Source organism: Anabrus simplex, chromosome 1, assembly GCF_040414725.1.
Source record: "Anabrus simplex isolate iqAnaSimp1 chromosome 1, ASM4041472v1, whole genome shotgun sequence".
Classification (NCBI taxonomy): Eukaryota; Metazoa; Arthropoda; class Insecta; order Orthoptera; family Tettigoniidae; genus Anabrus; species Anabrus simplex.
Window position 1 is genome coordinate 753,750,207 of NC_090265.1, and position 15,828 is coordinate 753,766,034.

The 15,828-nt window shown below is 36.6% G+C and overlaps 1 protein-coding gene across 6 annotated transcripts in view; it reads right to left on the reverse strand.

Moving 5' to 3' along the window:
* Cep290 (Centrosomal protein 290kDa) overlaps positions 1-15,828 on the reverse strand; it is a 1,403,175-nt gene that overhangs the window by 1,103,714 nt on the left and 283,633 nt on the right. For all 6 annotated transcript variants that reach the window (XR_010858542.2, XM_067136188.2, XM_067136189.2 and 3 more), the window contains exon 6: positions 14,201-14,337. Coding sequence is in view for 5 of the 6 variants with exons in the window: in XM_067136188.2 (XP_066992289.2) it covers positions 14,201-14,337 (137 nt within the window). In the remaining variant the exon portion in view is untranslated. The remainder of the gene's footprint in view (positions 1-14,200; positions 14,338-15,828) is intronic.

Sequence of the window (15,828 nt, forward strand, 5' to 3'; positions counted from 1 at the left end):
GCGGGCCGTGTGACTTCATATCACTTTCCATCTGTATTGCCGCTGATTACAGCAATCCTAAATACACACTGGTATTGCTGCCAGTTACAGCAATAATAACTACGCCTTGACTTCTCCTCGTGCGTTTCTTGTGCCTTTATAATATTACTCTGTACAATTTAATATTCACGGGTTCGGGTTCGTAATTCTGACAGAACAGCTGTTCTTTCAGTAGTTTTTTTTTTTTGCTAGGGGCTTTTCGTCATACCGACACAGATAGGTCTTATGGCGACGATGGGATAGGAAAGGCCTAGGAGTTGGAAGGAAGCGGCCGTGGCCTTAATTAAGGTACAGCCCCAGCATTTGCCTGTTGTGAAAATGGGAAACCACGGAAAACCATTTTCAGGGCTGCCCATAGTGGGATTCGAACCTACTATCTCCCAGATGCAAGCTCACAGCCGCCTTTCAGTAGTTGAATTGATTCATGATGTATTCTCTGGAAAGAAAATAGGTTTACTGATTTCACTTGATATAACCGGCGCCTTTGATAATGCCTGGTGGCCAAAACTTCTTTCTCAGTTGAAGAAAAACAATGCCCTAAAAACTTATTTCGGCTAATACAAGCTTATTTCAGCAATTGGAAAGTAAAACTACAGATTGGAACTGCAGTCACTTCAAAAAGTATCAATAAAGGATGCCCGCAAGGATCTGTCTGCAGTCCTGGTTTTTGGAATATCCTCTATGATGAGCTTCTACAGTTGCCCCTTCCGACTGGTTGCAAGGTCATAGCTTATGCTGATGATGCTCTTCTTTTAACTGAAGCTGATAGCACACAGGATTAGGCAACCAAGCTAACTCGGCCTTAGATATTCTGTTTCAGTGGGGCACTGAAAATAAACTGCAGTTTAATCGTTTAAAAACCAAAGCTATGCTCACCACGAGATGAAAACTAGAAATACCAAACTGCACCGAACGGGGTACATTATTCATATTGTGCCTTTTCCCTCACTGCCTCAAATACTCCGGCTAATAATCTAATATAAAAGGTTGGATGGACAAATAAATATAATCATCTCCTAAAAATTCAGGACGACACGCAGGTAAGAATAAAATAATTACATCAACTTAGGTCTGCGACCAAATCATATTACCATAATCTGTATCTGCAAAAAAAATCATTTGTATATTCCATCCCATCCAACATGTGCATTCATTTATCTACACCAATATTGACTTATCTCGGTGAATAACACATGAGAACCATATTTTTTATCAAATCATATATTCGTTCGCTGCACAATACCTTTCAGGGATACACATTTCAATTAACCTTTTTTTATCGTGGACTCAACTGAGAAATGCACAGCCTTTTCCCCAAATCCGTCCGCAAAACCAATTCCAATTAATTGTAACCAAGAATGAAATAGATCTTTGACTTTATCTATTGATTATTTATAAGTACTCCATCTAATATCTCTTCCAATGATGAATTGAATAAATAACAAGAATTCCAGTTGAAATCCTTATCTCCTATTTTATTGAAAGTTCGTTGTACTTGGAGTGAAGTATAATTACAATTACATATTCTGTTACATACTTAGGAATTCCAATTCCAAATTGAAATACAATTCAATATTTTCTTATCATATTAAAAGAAATCGTTGACATTAACATATTGCTTAAAAATTATTGAAAAGTCACTGAAGTGACTGAAGCACCATGAAATATCGGCGAAATAATGTTTAAATATTGCTGAAAAATTATTGAAAAGTCACTGAAGTGACTGAAGCACCATGAAATATCGGCGAAATAATGTTTAAATATTGCTTAAAAATTATTGAAAAGTCACTGAAGTGACTGAAGCACCATGAAATATCGGCGAAATAATGTTTAAATATTGCTTAAAAATTATTGAAAAATCACTGAAGTGACTGAAGCACCATGAAATATCGGCGAAATAATGTTTAAATATTGCCTAAAAATTATTGAAAATTCACTGAAGTGACTGAAGCACCATGAAATATCGAAGAAATAATGTCGAAATATCAAGAATATTAACTAAGTACCACTCAAATATCAACTAGACATCATTAAAATATCATTTGAATTTCATTGAATATCCCTAAAAAATTCATATATATAATCTTTGCTTTCTTTGTTTTCTCAAGTCTTCATTGTGTAATAACGAAAACAACATAAGTAAGTTCCATACATATGGTTCAAAAATGACCATACAGCTATATATCGACTCAAATAAAACCGAAAATAAAATATTCTTTATACTAGGTAAACTAATTTGGTCAAAAAAAAACCATCTGAAAAAAAATAAATAGGAGTAGCCTATCATACCATACATGTGCAAACAAGCTAATCAAACATCTAGGAATGCAATACTTCCATTCGTAAATAAACATTTTTCTGCGAAATTAAAACAGAAAATGGTATCGGAAATTTACCTGTCCACAAGCAGTAGTCATTTTAGTCATGAAGACGTTTCCTCCCTCCAAACATGCGTTTGACAGTACTTCAACTTAGGCTTAGCTTATTATGTGAGATTCAACCGAAAAAATATATATGTTGACTTTCAATCGCGAATGCCTTGTTTTAGGATATAATTTTTGATGACCGTATACCATAAGTAGCCTGTAAGTTCATTAACCTCTTACAATCGTATGCATGTGCCACATAACCCGACTTCGTATACTGCTTCGTAATTCACATGACGAAAACATCAACTATAACGTAACATTAGCATTATGTTGCTTAAAAATATTACCAACTGCTCAAATCTAGTCATATTTCACCGAATACGCATTTTGTCAATAACAATTCCTCATTACTTATACACTTCCCTATCTCCATTATATTAGCCTATAATCTCTTAAGATTATCGATCATAACAACGATTCCACCTAACAAAATCATTCGTTGCTTTAACTGTAGTGCAGTATACGTATAATCCATTCACATAATCTCATCACCTATCATGGTTTTATGGTATTCCGTAACACAAGCAATCACATATTCTCAGCAAAACAATGCGAGTGTTAACATTTCAGGTTCTACTTACTTACTTTTGGTGTCAAGTTATCGTCAAATTAAATTCTATTAATCTAGAAGACGGTCTAATACCATTCTGCATTGCACTGGAGTTGAATTACCCAATGAAAGGCATAAATCTTCAGAATTACATCGATAACGTCGGTTTTCAAAGCTTCACACAAAATAAACAAGCACTCCTACTCGTTGATTATAGATTTGAAACGTCAAAGACTACCTAACTCCATATCTTAAATAAGCTATAAGGATTCCTTTTTAATGACCCTACTCATAGAATTTTATCTTGAAGAATTAAACATTAACCATATTGCAATCATATATTAAATTAAATATTTACTATCGTTCATCCAAATATACGTAATTTTAACTACGAAAATTTAAATATAAGGAACTTGACTTATCTTGCTTTCGTTATTCGACTGGGATGGTCTTCATTCTGGATCTCCCTTGGCTCCCGACTCGAGTTGCGGTTCACGTCATCGTTGGTTACTGGTGACTGGCCTCGGGTGTGGGTGATGACGGCTGGCAAGGGCTCCCACCGGATTGTGATCCCATTCTTCTGGTTTAGTTAGCCATCGTATCTCCGTCGATTACGTGCGGTAAAAACATAATGAAAGATAGCATTAGGGAATAAATAATTTTGAATATATATTTTAGCTATCTAGTAAGTTATTCGTGAAGATGCAATATTTAGCCCAATACTTTAGGTATTTCTTGTTTGTCGCTAGCTTAAAGAATAAGCTGCCGATCTCTAAATCTTCTTTAAGATTTCGGCTATGAGTTCGTGTTGGCAAATCTTATGGGCGATTCACCACCTTCACGCCCAATGCTTTTACTTCGTACTTTACGGTTTATATACCGCCGTAATTATACTATTAGCAGATTTCTTCTGTGAATTCAACCTCTTCTTTTCTTGAATATCAATTCTTGCTCACAATCTCGTTCCGATGATCAATACGATTTTTTAAAAAAAAATGTCGTCTTTTTTTTTTTTACTCGGGACAACAATCTGATTCTTTTATCACGGCCATTTGGATTGCTAAGGTCCGATCGTCGCAATATCAACTCATGGCCTACTTGATTGGTTATATCTGCATTTTCTCTTTCATTATGTAACCTCAGTCATTTTTATCGCGATGCATGGCAAGTATTAGGGATGCAACTCCCGATCATGACGCAAATCGGGCAATGAAATGGTACAAAACATTATGATGAATGGTCATAATATACGTTTGGCAGATCAGCTATCATAGCTGGGTCTCATACTAGACAAACACTTAACTTTTAGAGCACACCTGAACAAACTGCAACTGAAAACTAGTAAATTATTACAAGGCCTATCGATTGCTTGACCATCTTGGGGTCTTAACTCGGAGGTTCTACGAGTAATTTATTACATAGCCTACGTTCCACTAATTTTGAACTGTGTTTCGGCTTTTCAAAGTATTTTGGAAAGGAGATGGGCTCAGGGTAAACTGCTACAGATTCAAAGGGGTTTTGCTCTTCGAATCTCATGGGCCTTAGTACAACATCTACCGAAGCTGCTCCGGTAATTGTGGGAATTGAGCCATTATTTTTAACTACAATTGGTATAGCTGAACTGGCTCTGTGTAAGAAAAGCAAAGTATCAATTTTACCAGTTTTAAACACTGTTGTTGAGAGAAAGTGTCATTTTCTGCAGTCTAGCCTAGCTATTTCAAGAAACTTGTTTGCAACAATATTGTTCACATTTTTATGACTGTATCATCTATACAGACGGCTCGCACATACTTCATACTGATAGAATTCACGAAGTTGGATGTGCCGGTGTAGTCTATCAGAATGGTGTTGCAATTTTTTCAGCCCAGTATAGGCTTTCAAATAGCTGCTCAGTTTTTTAGGCTGAACTCTGGGCCATAAAGAATGCAGCGCTGTGGTGTAAAACTAACAACAAGAATGTGAAGATACTCAGTGATTCGCAAGCAGCTTTGAGCTCCATTGCCAACAAATAAAATATGAATCTGATAGCCACTAGTACAAGAGCAGAAGCTGAAGAATGTCCTCACACCTGTATGTCTTGGATTCATAGTCATACAAGATTTGATGGAAATGAAGGAACAGATACTTTAGCAAAATCAGACGCCACATCAAACATCGGAATTACATACGATGAATCTCCAATGCACTATGTTAAGCAACAAATCAAGAAATATATTATACATATTATACATATACATATTTTACATTATACATCAATGGAACAACAGCTGGACTTCTAGCTTAAAAGGAACTGTTACAAGAGAACTATTCTTCCCCAAAGTTACAGATCGACTTCATAGTAAAGTATTCATGCCTAACTTTGTCCTCACGCAATTTCTATCGGGACATGAAAGATTTCAATCTTACCTTGATCGATTTCAAATCCAAATTAAAGATGGATATTTAGGCTTTTGTGGTTCAGCTAAAACCATACCTGCCAACTTTTAGAAACCAAAAATAGGAAGATTTTTTAATTCCTGGATTTCAGCACATATATTCCTCCACGGTCTAGGTGAAAAAAGGTCAAGATAAAAGGCATACAAATCTACACTTAAAATACGAATTGACCATTAAATTTAAAATCTTAAACTACCAAAACATAAAAATGGTTACAAGAAAATGTACCTAATCATTCTCATTTATGACACTTAAGCAAATAATAATATTTATGTCACACCGACACACGCAACAAAATGCATAATACCGTATTTTCTCGCGTAATTAACGCACTTTTTTGACGAAAAATACAGGCGAAAACTTCGGATGCGTAAATTATTCAAGGAATTCAGATATTTACAATTCATTTACATTTAAAAGATACATCAAATATAATATAAACACAATTGGTTCAACTCGTTTGCGGTTATCGTCATTTGGCGTAAAATTCCGGCGTGAGATTTTTTCTGAAAATTCAAATAGGGCACATCAGGTAAGTTACACACGTGGGATTGAAGTACCGACACTGGAAAATATTCTTCCCATTACGAGCTCACAATACGACCTGAAGTGAAATAAACATGAACTAATAAAAGTACAATTCATGTAATATAACAATGACATACCGGCAAAAAATAAAAAAAGAAAACGGGCCGATGACCTTAGATGTTAGGCACCTTTAAACAAGCACATTATTGAGGAGTGCCCTCTGAGGAAGTATGGTGGACCAGCCCAAGATGTCATCAGTGCAACACCCCCCTTCTTAGAATGGCTACAGCAACTGGACATTGATTTGTAAATGTGAACGCTACCAACATTATTGTCCTCGTATATAGTGTAAATTTTCTTTTTATTTTGTATACTTGCCATACGATAAATAAATAAATAAATAATCATAAAAAAACTGTCCAACATGAAAAGAGCAAGGCTTCGAAGGAGGGACCCTGCTACATTACCCCAAACAGTTCGTAACCAATCTTGTACGAGTGGCGTGTCAATCCACCCTTCTTCTTGAATACGAATGTGGATCACTTGCGGAAATTTTGCTTTAGGCATTGTTTTTCGTTTTAGAACAATGTAAGGTGCAAGCTTTCTGCCATCAGCTGTTACACCAAGCCTTGCAGTACATCGTCGTTTTTTGCTTCCGGTAGCGCGTACGAAAACACTGTATGTTCCTTTCTTATCGAATGTTCGACTTTGTGGCATATGGAAACTGACTGGCGTCTGACCTGCGGTTCCTATAAGGGAGATCAGATATTCCTTCTCTTTACGCTTCTCAATCACAAAGCAATCAAAATGGTTTAAATGATTCGTAATTTTTTGGCATGATGATGTTCTTCGCCGAAGAGGAAGTCCATTTCTCTTCATAAAATTAATCAAGCCTCGGCTAACCTTCAAAACTCCGAGACAATGATTCCATGTGCAGCGGTTATTTCACATTCTTTAAAATACTGCATTTCGAGAGAAATGGCTTATCCAACGTTGCGTAACAAAATCATATATTTAAGCAGATCCTCCTCCACTTGCGGAAACTTGCCGCGTTTTGGTCCGCGAAATGCTTTGCGAGACTTGTTGGCCGCTTAAAGTGCACGTCTGTTACCACGGAAGCGCAAGTTTTTCATTTGGGCATTGAATACTTGCTGCCCGCTGCCCTATTCCCGTATGTTTCGGCGTAACTGATCACCGCGAGTTAGTAGGATGCAGTATTACTCGAATACTGTGAACTGACAAACAATTCTGAGATCACAGAATGTCTCGCACCCGAAACACTCGTAAAACTAGTGCAGTGGGATTTCCTGCCCGCTAATAACAGCACGTTGCCCTGTATTTAGAATACCCGTTTTCGCAATAGGAAGGCTGCTACTTGAGTAGTTGACATCTTTACTTCGAAACGCATCCGGAGCTGCGTGGTGGATGTTCGAAGTTGAGGGTGCGTCAAATACGTGAACATTTCTTTTTCTCCACTTTGCACCCAAAAATATTGGGATGCTTAAATAATGCAAGGGCGTTAATTACGCGAGAGAGTACGGTACTTTCTTTATCAGACGGTAAAATAAACGGAAATTTATAGGTTTCTCTGATCACTTGGAGATAAAGTTTGTTATATTTTTTGGCCATAACGAGAAAAGTACCTGAAAACTGTCACCGACACAACCACCTTAAAAACATTAAACTCATTAAAATGATGCACTTAAATACGCGAAACTACCACATATAAAACAACTCAATACGTCTCATACATTATTAACATACGACTTTGGCAGTGGGGGAAAGCATAGAAATGCAAGAAAAAACAAGTGGCCTGCCACTCCGACGGAAGTACGCATAGAAACGATGTTAACAGCGCGCTGTATAAAGGTGGCTTCGCACACGCTGCTGTGGTGAGCGGGAAACATGATACACGAAGGCACCGGACAAAACACTCACGAAATAAAGCATCAAATAAATACGCTTGAAAATGAGATTTCGTAAATTACACAAGCACATAAGAATTTATTCTAGGGGAAGAGTATTGGCCGTACTAGAAGTTATATTGGTCGAAAATAGGAAGAATTTAAAATAAATCAGAAAATCGGAAGACAAGTTAAAAACCGGAAAGTTTCCGGGTGAATCGGAAGGGTTGGCAAGTATGTAAAACAGTGGATAATCTACTTTTCTCCTGACTCATGTTTGGAATGAAAAGACTCATATTTGAGTACCACCTGAACAGCTGTGATCTTGTATTTTTAAATCACAGCATGATATTTTCAAAAAGCCTTATTGTTATATGCAATTCTTAACATTCATTTTGCACATCTTAACAAACTGACCTCTTAATCTTTCATTTTAAAATATTTTAAGATTATAAACTATTAATGTACTCTTGTGAAATAGGGCTCTCTGCTGTACTGGATTTTAAATAATAATAATAATAATAATAATAATAATAATAATAATAATAATAATAATGTGCCATTTCACTGTTAGCAGTAAATATTCTGGAACAAAAAAGGACGCTATGCCGCGGGAACATAAAAAATAGGATGCTAATATAATCGTAAATGTCGAGAAGATCATACTTTTATCAGGTACAAGCCGAGAAATAACATATAGAAGGCAGTGAAAAAGAATGAAGGATGGAATATTGTTAAAAATTTATTATAAAAAAAATAATTCGAGAAGGAAACAATGCAAGGAGATCGCTATGGCAGATTAATACAGAAAGAAGACTGTATTCATAAAAGAAGGTTTTAATTGAAGAGCAAATAGAAATATACAGCAAGGAAATCATCTGAGACAACGAGAATACCGCATATCTGCAAATTAATAAATTGAAACAGAACAGCTGGACAGAATCGTTACGTAATCAGTTACGTCACGAGACACCAAGTGAATGAAAGACCCACCATCATAACTTGCTCTCAAGAAAATAAGAAATACAACAGCGATTTGAAACAAGCTATAGGAAATTAAATCACAAGACTAATTGAAACTTTTATAGCCGTATTAGTAATCTGCAAGACTTCAGTATGATTCAATTAAAAGAAGCATTAGTATCAATATAATTCTGAATCATAAAAGGCTTTGTACACTAAGATGACGAAACTGAACATCTTAATCTATATTTCTGTTCTAATTGCACAAGAAATGGCCAATGTCATGTGCTAAGAAGACCAAGGCAAGCTGTCTGGAGATGGGGACTTGAAGCCGACAAACTTATTCCCTGATGACGGAGAAGAAGGAGAGACCTACCCAGATGTTTCCTGGAGTTTAATAAGATGTCACAATCGTATTGACGGCATGTCTTAAGCATTTGGGCATACACACAGCAACGAGGGAAAACAGGAAGAGACAATAAGTTTATTAAAATATTGATACCGTAAGTAATTTAAATAACATGTTTTTTTAAGAAGTGCCTTTTTCTATTTGTATGAAATATATATGTGCAGTGCTGTCGTGAATTTATATTCGAAAGAAGTGATGTACATGTGAAAAAGCAATCGATTTAATAACATAGGAGGTTATTAGGTAGACATCTGACCAAAATGACAAGTTCCTTGAGTTAGGATATATTTAACCAGTGATAACCAAACCATGCGTTCGTAATGCTATCAATATTGAGTAAAGAGGTTAACCTCTTCCAGCTGTTGATATGATATGACATTGTGGTTAGTGTTATGATTATATTAGGATATTATACTAAGGAATGGAGTTAACATAATGCCATATACAGGTTATATCGAGGTCATAGGAAGACATGTGAAGAAAATGAGAGGAATGTGAAGAAAATTGAGAATGAACGGGAATATATAAGTGGATGAATAACAATTATGAAGTCATATGCATAAAATTAAAATAGATTAGGTTATTGTAATGATGAGTGAGATATGATATGTGAAATGTGAAGCAGATGATATATATGTGTGAAGAATGGTTGAGTAATAAGAATAATGATGATGATGATGATTATTTTTTCATCGAGATTGAAGAGATGGATATTTTATTGACGATGTTAAGTTAGTTGATGCAATTTAAGGTTGAGAATAGATATATTTGATTCCATAACAGATATGAATTCTTCACTATACCGTATATAACACTAAATACAATCCATATAATGTGCATATGTTGGTTAAATACCTGTAGATCATCAAAAATGAATCCACATAGGGAAGTCAATGTGAACCTAGCCTATATTATCCTGAATTTCCAACCACAAATATCTTTATTCAAATAAATAGTTAGGAGGCTTTCTTGATCATATAAAATGGTATCACTGGAAAGGTTCTCTGTAATTTAAGGATGTTGACATTGATTAGTAGAGTCTTCTTAAACGTCAGACTACAGAATTTCCAAAAGAATAACATTAAATAGATGTCAGGTGTAAATGGTAACATAATGACAGATCACATATGGTAAATACAATGGAACTTAAATTAATTTTGTAAATTTATATTTTATTTTTGGTGAATGACATATAATTATCAGTAATGGTAACTTTGATTATTTTTAGAGCAAAATGATGATTTAACAACTTGTCTTATCCTTTCTTCCTGAAGTGTATGAATGTTTGGGGATGCATATTTTGAAGTACTTGATATACATGAATGAGAAGATCAGTATTTTTCTTTATATGAAGGTTAACAAGCATGATGATTGTGATAATGAAATATTAACAGATAGATGCAGGCAAAGCTAAGTGAAATCCTGTGAATTGATTTGCAATGTATTGTATGTATAAATTAAGTAGAAAATTTAAGAAATTAGGTTGCGTAAAGGCAAAAGGAAGAATATAAAACGTGATTTTATATTTGATGATTTATGAGTCATTTTCTACATTCCACAAAAAGCATGTATATAACAAGAATTTATCTTTTTAAGTTAAGATTAAAGGCCTTTAAATGTTCTATAAATAATAAGTAGGTTAGTTAGATGATGAAAAAATTAGATTCTTTTCAAGATATTCAGTTTTCAAATCATTTTCAAGATCTTTTAATTTAATAAAGTAATATTCAATAAATTTATTTATTCTTTCAATGGCTACCTATGTTAAGTATGTACTTATGAGTAATCATAAGTTAAGAATCATAGGAATTTATGATGAAATGAATCAAATCGTGAGATGGAGACGTCCAACACATAGATGTAATGCAAGTTCATCCATTTATCTCATTCGGCGACTCTGTATCAGAACTCATGACCCCAAATCGACACTGAATTGAACATTTATGATAATTTTGAGCTAGTCTGGATCTTTCTGCAACTCAACCTGGACTCGGGAACAGCGCAATAATAATAATAATAATAATAATAATAATAATAATAATAATAATAATAATAATACTGTAAACAAACATGCTGGCCTGCAAATATATCAAAACTCCCACAAAACACTCAAGAAATCAATCAGATCACACCTAATATAAAAGATTCACTTAGAAATAACTTCAGAAATACACCAAAACCAAAACCAAACCCCATGGCACTAGAGCCCTTGAAGGGCCTTGGCCTACCAAGCGACCGCTGCTCAGCCCGAAGGCCTGCAGATTACGAGGTGTCGTGTGGTCAGTACGAAGAATCCTCTCGGCCGTTGTTCTTGGCTTTCTAGACCGAGGCCGCTATCTCACCGTCAGATAGCTCCTCAATTCTAATCACGTAGGCTGAGTGGACCTCGAACCAGCCCTCAGGTCCAGGTAAAAATCCCGGACCTGGCCGGAAATCGAACCCGGGGCCTCCGGGTGAGAGGCAGGCACGCTACCCCTACACCACGGGGCCGGTCTCAGAAATACACAACCATATCAAATAAAAAAAATCATAAGACATCCAGAAAACTGTAAGCCTCAGACTAGGTCTAACTTGCCAAATCACCGCCTTATTGATAGCAGATAACTTCTCGTATCTTGGAAGAATTATCTCACTAAATTGCACCTCAGAGAATGAAAACTAATAAGACACCATTCGTGTAGCTTTTGGACATCTGATGCATCAAGTCTTCCTGAATACAGATTTAAGAATAAATTGATGGTAAACCAAGCTGTTGATGTCTCCACCTTACTCTATTGATGTAAAAGCTATAGGAAGGCTATTAAGAAACTGGAACATTTGCTCAGCAAAATCTTAGATGAATATTATGAACATCAATGTATCCAATGTTGCGGTTCTTGAAAGGGCACACATGTACAGTCACTGGCCATCAGCTTAGATGGATCGCACAAGTCCAGCACATAGAAGACAACAGATTATCTCAGCAAATCCTGTATGAACTCGGCACTGGTAGATGCCATGGCACCCCTCATTATCATCAATTCTCCGCTCGGTACAGCTTCATCCCACCCCTCTGAAGGGATATTAAAATCAGTTGAAGATGGTTATAAGTACTTGCTGAAGATCGTAACTACTAAATATGCTGTTGCCCAATCACTGAAGAAATAGACACCCGTCAAAGACTGAATCCAGCCACAGGTTTCATGCATGGCTTGGTTTGCTTAGTCAACAACGAGATTGGCACAGGATATACAGGGTTATTCACGTAACATGTTACACGCAAATAACTTCTAAACCATTAAAGATATCAGCATTCTGTTTTCATATTCGTAAATGGTACGCAAGGTCTTGTAAAATAACGTGCTACTTTGTCTCATGAGGTGATTAACAACTGAGATATTGATACTAACTCCATATTTTTAAATGGAACAGCACAAATTTATACAATTGATTTAAAAGTTCATCTGCGTACAAGTTCAAATATGTAAGTATTTTCAAAATCGGACAATTACTTTTTGAGATATAAGTAAGAACAGCATGCGCTGTTTTGCATGCCGCATCAGGCAGCGTGAAGTCGGGCAAGGACATACTGAGGCGCAAGCAGTTTCCTAGGAGCGAGTTCAAACACAGAGTGGGTACCAGGCATGTAAGCACCTCGTACACGTGATGGGTTTGCAAAGTGTGTATGACAGGCGAACACATGACAGGACAGAAAGGGTTGATGTGTTTAAAACGAATAAAATAAGTACTTTGCCTTGAAAGGAGTTGTAATTGTCACTGGTTTTAGTGTACAGTTCATACTACTCTATGAGTTGAGAAATAAACATAAGACAAAACACCGGTAGAGCTCCTTCTAGAAAAGCAAATGTTCAGAGCTGATCGTAGTGAGATGGCAGCAACACTATTATTTATGTTTTATTTTACAGGCATTAATCTCCGCAGAGCTCCAGCGCGACTGTAGTAGCGTGCATTCGGGAGAGCGTTGGTTCGAGTCCTGCCTCGCCCAACCTGACATTGATTTTCATGGTGTCCCATGTTCAACACCAGGCAAATACCGGATAGGTACCTTTGTGATGGGCCACGGCCGACTTTCTTTCCAAATCCTTCCCATTCCCATCCGTCAGAAAAAAACGCTAAACTGAGCACAGCCCATTACATGTCAAAACAAAACAATACAGCTTAAATCTCCCTTCCCCGTTGTGTGTTCACAAGTCATACAATAACGTTGCACACCCAGCGTAAGTTACGGTACATCACATTATGTTTACAGTACATGCCTGGTATCCGTTCTGTGGCTGGAACCAAGGCCAGGAAGTAGCTTGTGCCTCAATTGTCCTTGTCCGACTTCATGCCGTCTGATGCGGCATGCAAAACCGTGCATGCTGTTCTTACTTATATCTCAAAAAGTAATTGTCCGATTTTGAAAATACTTACATATTTGAACTTGTACGTAGATGAACTTTTAAATCAATTGTATAAATTTGTTCCATTCCATTTTAAAATATGGAGTTAGTATCAATATCTCGGTTGTTAATCATCCCATGAGACTAAGTAGCACGTTATTTTACGAATATGAAAACAGAATGCTGATATCTTTAATGGTTTAGAAGTTATTTGCCTGTAACATGTTAGGTGAGTAACCCTGTATATTGCAGGAGAGAAGCGAATACTCGGATAACGATGACAACAAAACAAAAGTAAAAGAATATAATTATCATTGCCTTTCTATGTAGAGACATTAAAAAGAAAAGAAAAAGATGCCATGTACAGTCCAACTAGTTTTAGACAATGTCATCTACTTGTATGACAGTACAAGAAATTTTTCCATCCATGAAGGCTGTGGTCCAATTAGGTTTGTGACTCCTAGATTTTATAAGTCCATTCTGGGACTATTGAAAACGCAAGCCTCAAAAACTTAAACATGACCCAGCTGTGAAAGCCTTCGTTGTGGATTAGCACCTACCTTCCATTCTTGTACACGAGAATCTAATGCCTCCGTGAAGTCATCCAACTGGCTGTCCCGCAGTGCTTTCTGTTGCACGAGCTCTGCTACTTGGTTCCGTAGAGCTACATTTTGATCCTCCCTGCACTTGAGCTTCTCTGTAGTAAATAAAAGAATGTCAGAGGTAAAATACAGCCAACACTGTGAAGAAAACAGAAGAGCAAAAATAACAGGGGCTGACCAATCACCTCACATTCATTACTATGATTATAAATATATATAAATAATTATATTGTACTCAATATGTTTCAAGCATCATTTTCAAATACAGTAATTCAAAGGTTAGAGACCACTACCACCATCTTCAGTACCATTCACCCATCAATCTCTTGATGTACCTAGGCGTCTTTTTCCAGATACTTTTCAGTGGGTGTTCAGGTTGATGCCATCCTTTGCTGGACCGTAGCTGGGGACAGATTCTGTTCCATCTAGTCTTTTGTGTACTTGATTTGTTCCTTGTCACTTCTAGTCAAGGTAGCAGCCTCTAATCCATATGTTACAAAGGGAAGCGGGCAGGATTTATACAATAAACACTACAGCATTCTGACAAAAGCTTTTGTAACATAGAAGATATGAGGCGGAAAAGAAGTTTGTCAGTGCTTGAACCCTACTGTTTAATTTCTTACCTGTTGACAAATAGCTGGACTCTTTTAATGTCATGCTGTTCTAGTTTCATCTAGACAGCTCAGATCTCCCTGCTCATCCCCAATTATACAGTTTTTGTTTGACTGATTTTAAATCCAAACCTGCCGAATCCTTCTCTCTACCAATTATGTCACAGTTGAAGATCATCTTCACTCTCACAACATCATTTGCAAACCCACTGCATTTTAATTCATGCCTTACTTTTGATTAACTTGACAAATGCACTGATCTTCTAGTTTGTACTTGGACGCAGGTTAGGCTATGAACATGCCACGGGATTATTCCTCACTCAGTGCTCAAAACTCCTTTCCCTTCACACAGGAAGCTGAGAGATGCAAATCAAACCCATATATTTCAATAGTGGTGTTCATCCCAGCACTTCACTCATCACTCAAGAATCAAATTGGTTTGATTTTGAAACGATGTGCTTCTTGAGTGCTGTTCTGTGACTGTTAGCTCAAGGCCACGGCCGCCTACTCAATTAAGGTAAAATATCAATATTACATTAGTAGGCTACTTGTTTAATATTATCTTTATACTCTACAAATTTAATCTTTCGAAAATGTACGGATTACTTTATTGGAATGGAGAATAATATTATGTTTCTACTGTGTATGTTATTGTAATGACCAGTTTTTCTTCAATGAGAATAGAGTTAACATGATAGTTGCTGTATTTCCCTGTTTTCATATTGCTTTCAATTCCGATTAGCAAATAAGAATACTCCCACAGTATACCCTGCCCACCGTAAGACGCGACTAAAATGGGCCCCAGGGGCTCTTAACTCGCGAACCTGGGTTGGCGACCACGGGGCCCTCAGCTGAGCCCTAGCATTGCTTCCAATTACTTGTGCCAGGTTTCTCACTTTCATCCTATCCGACCTCCATTGGTAACTCTTATTCTTTTTTGACGACGATGGTATTAGAGCACTTGAGGCCTAGGGA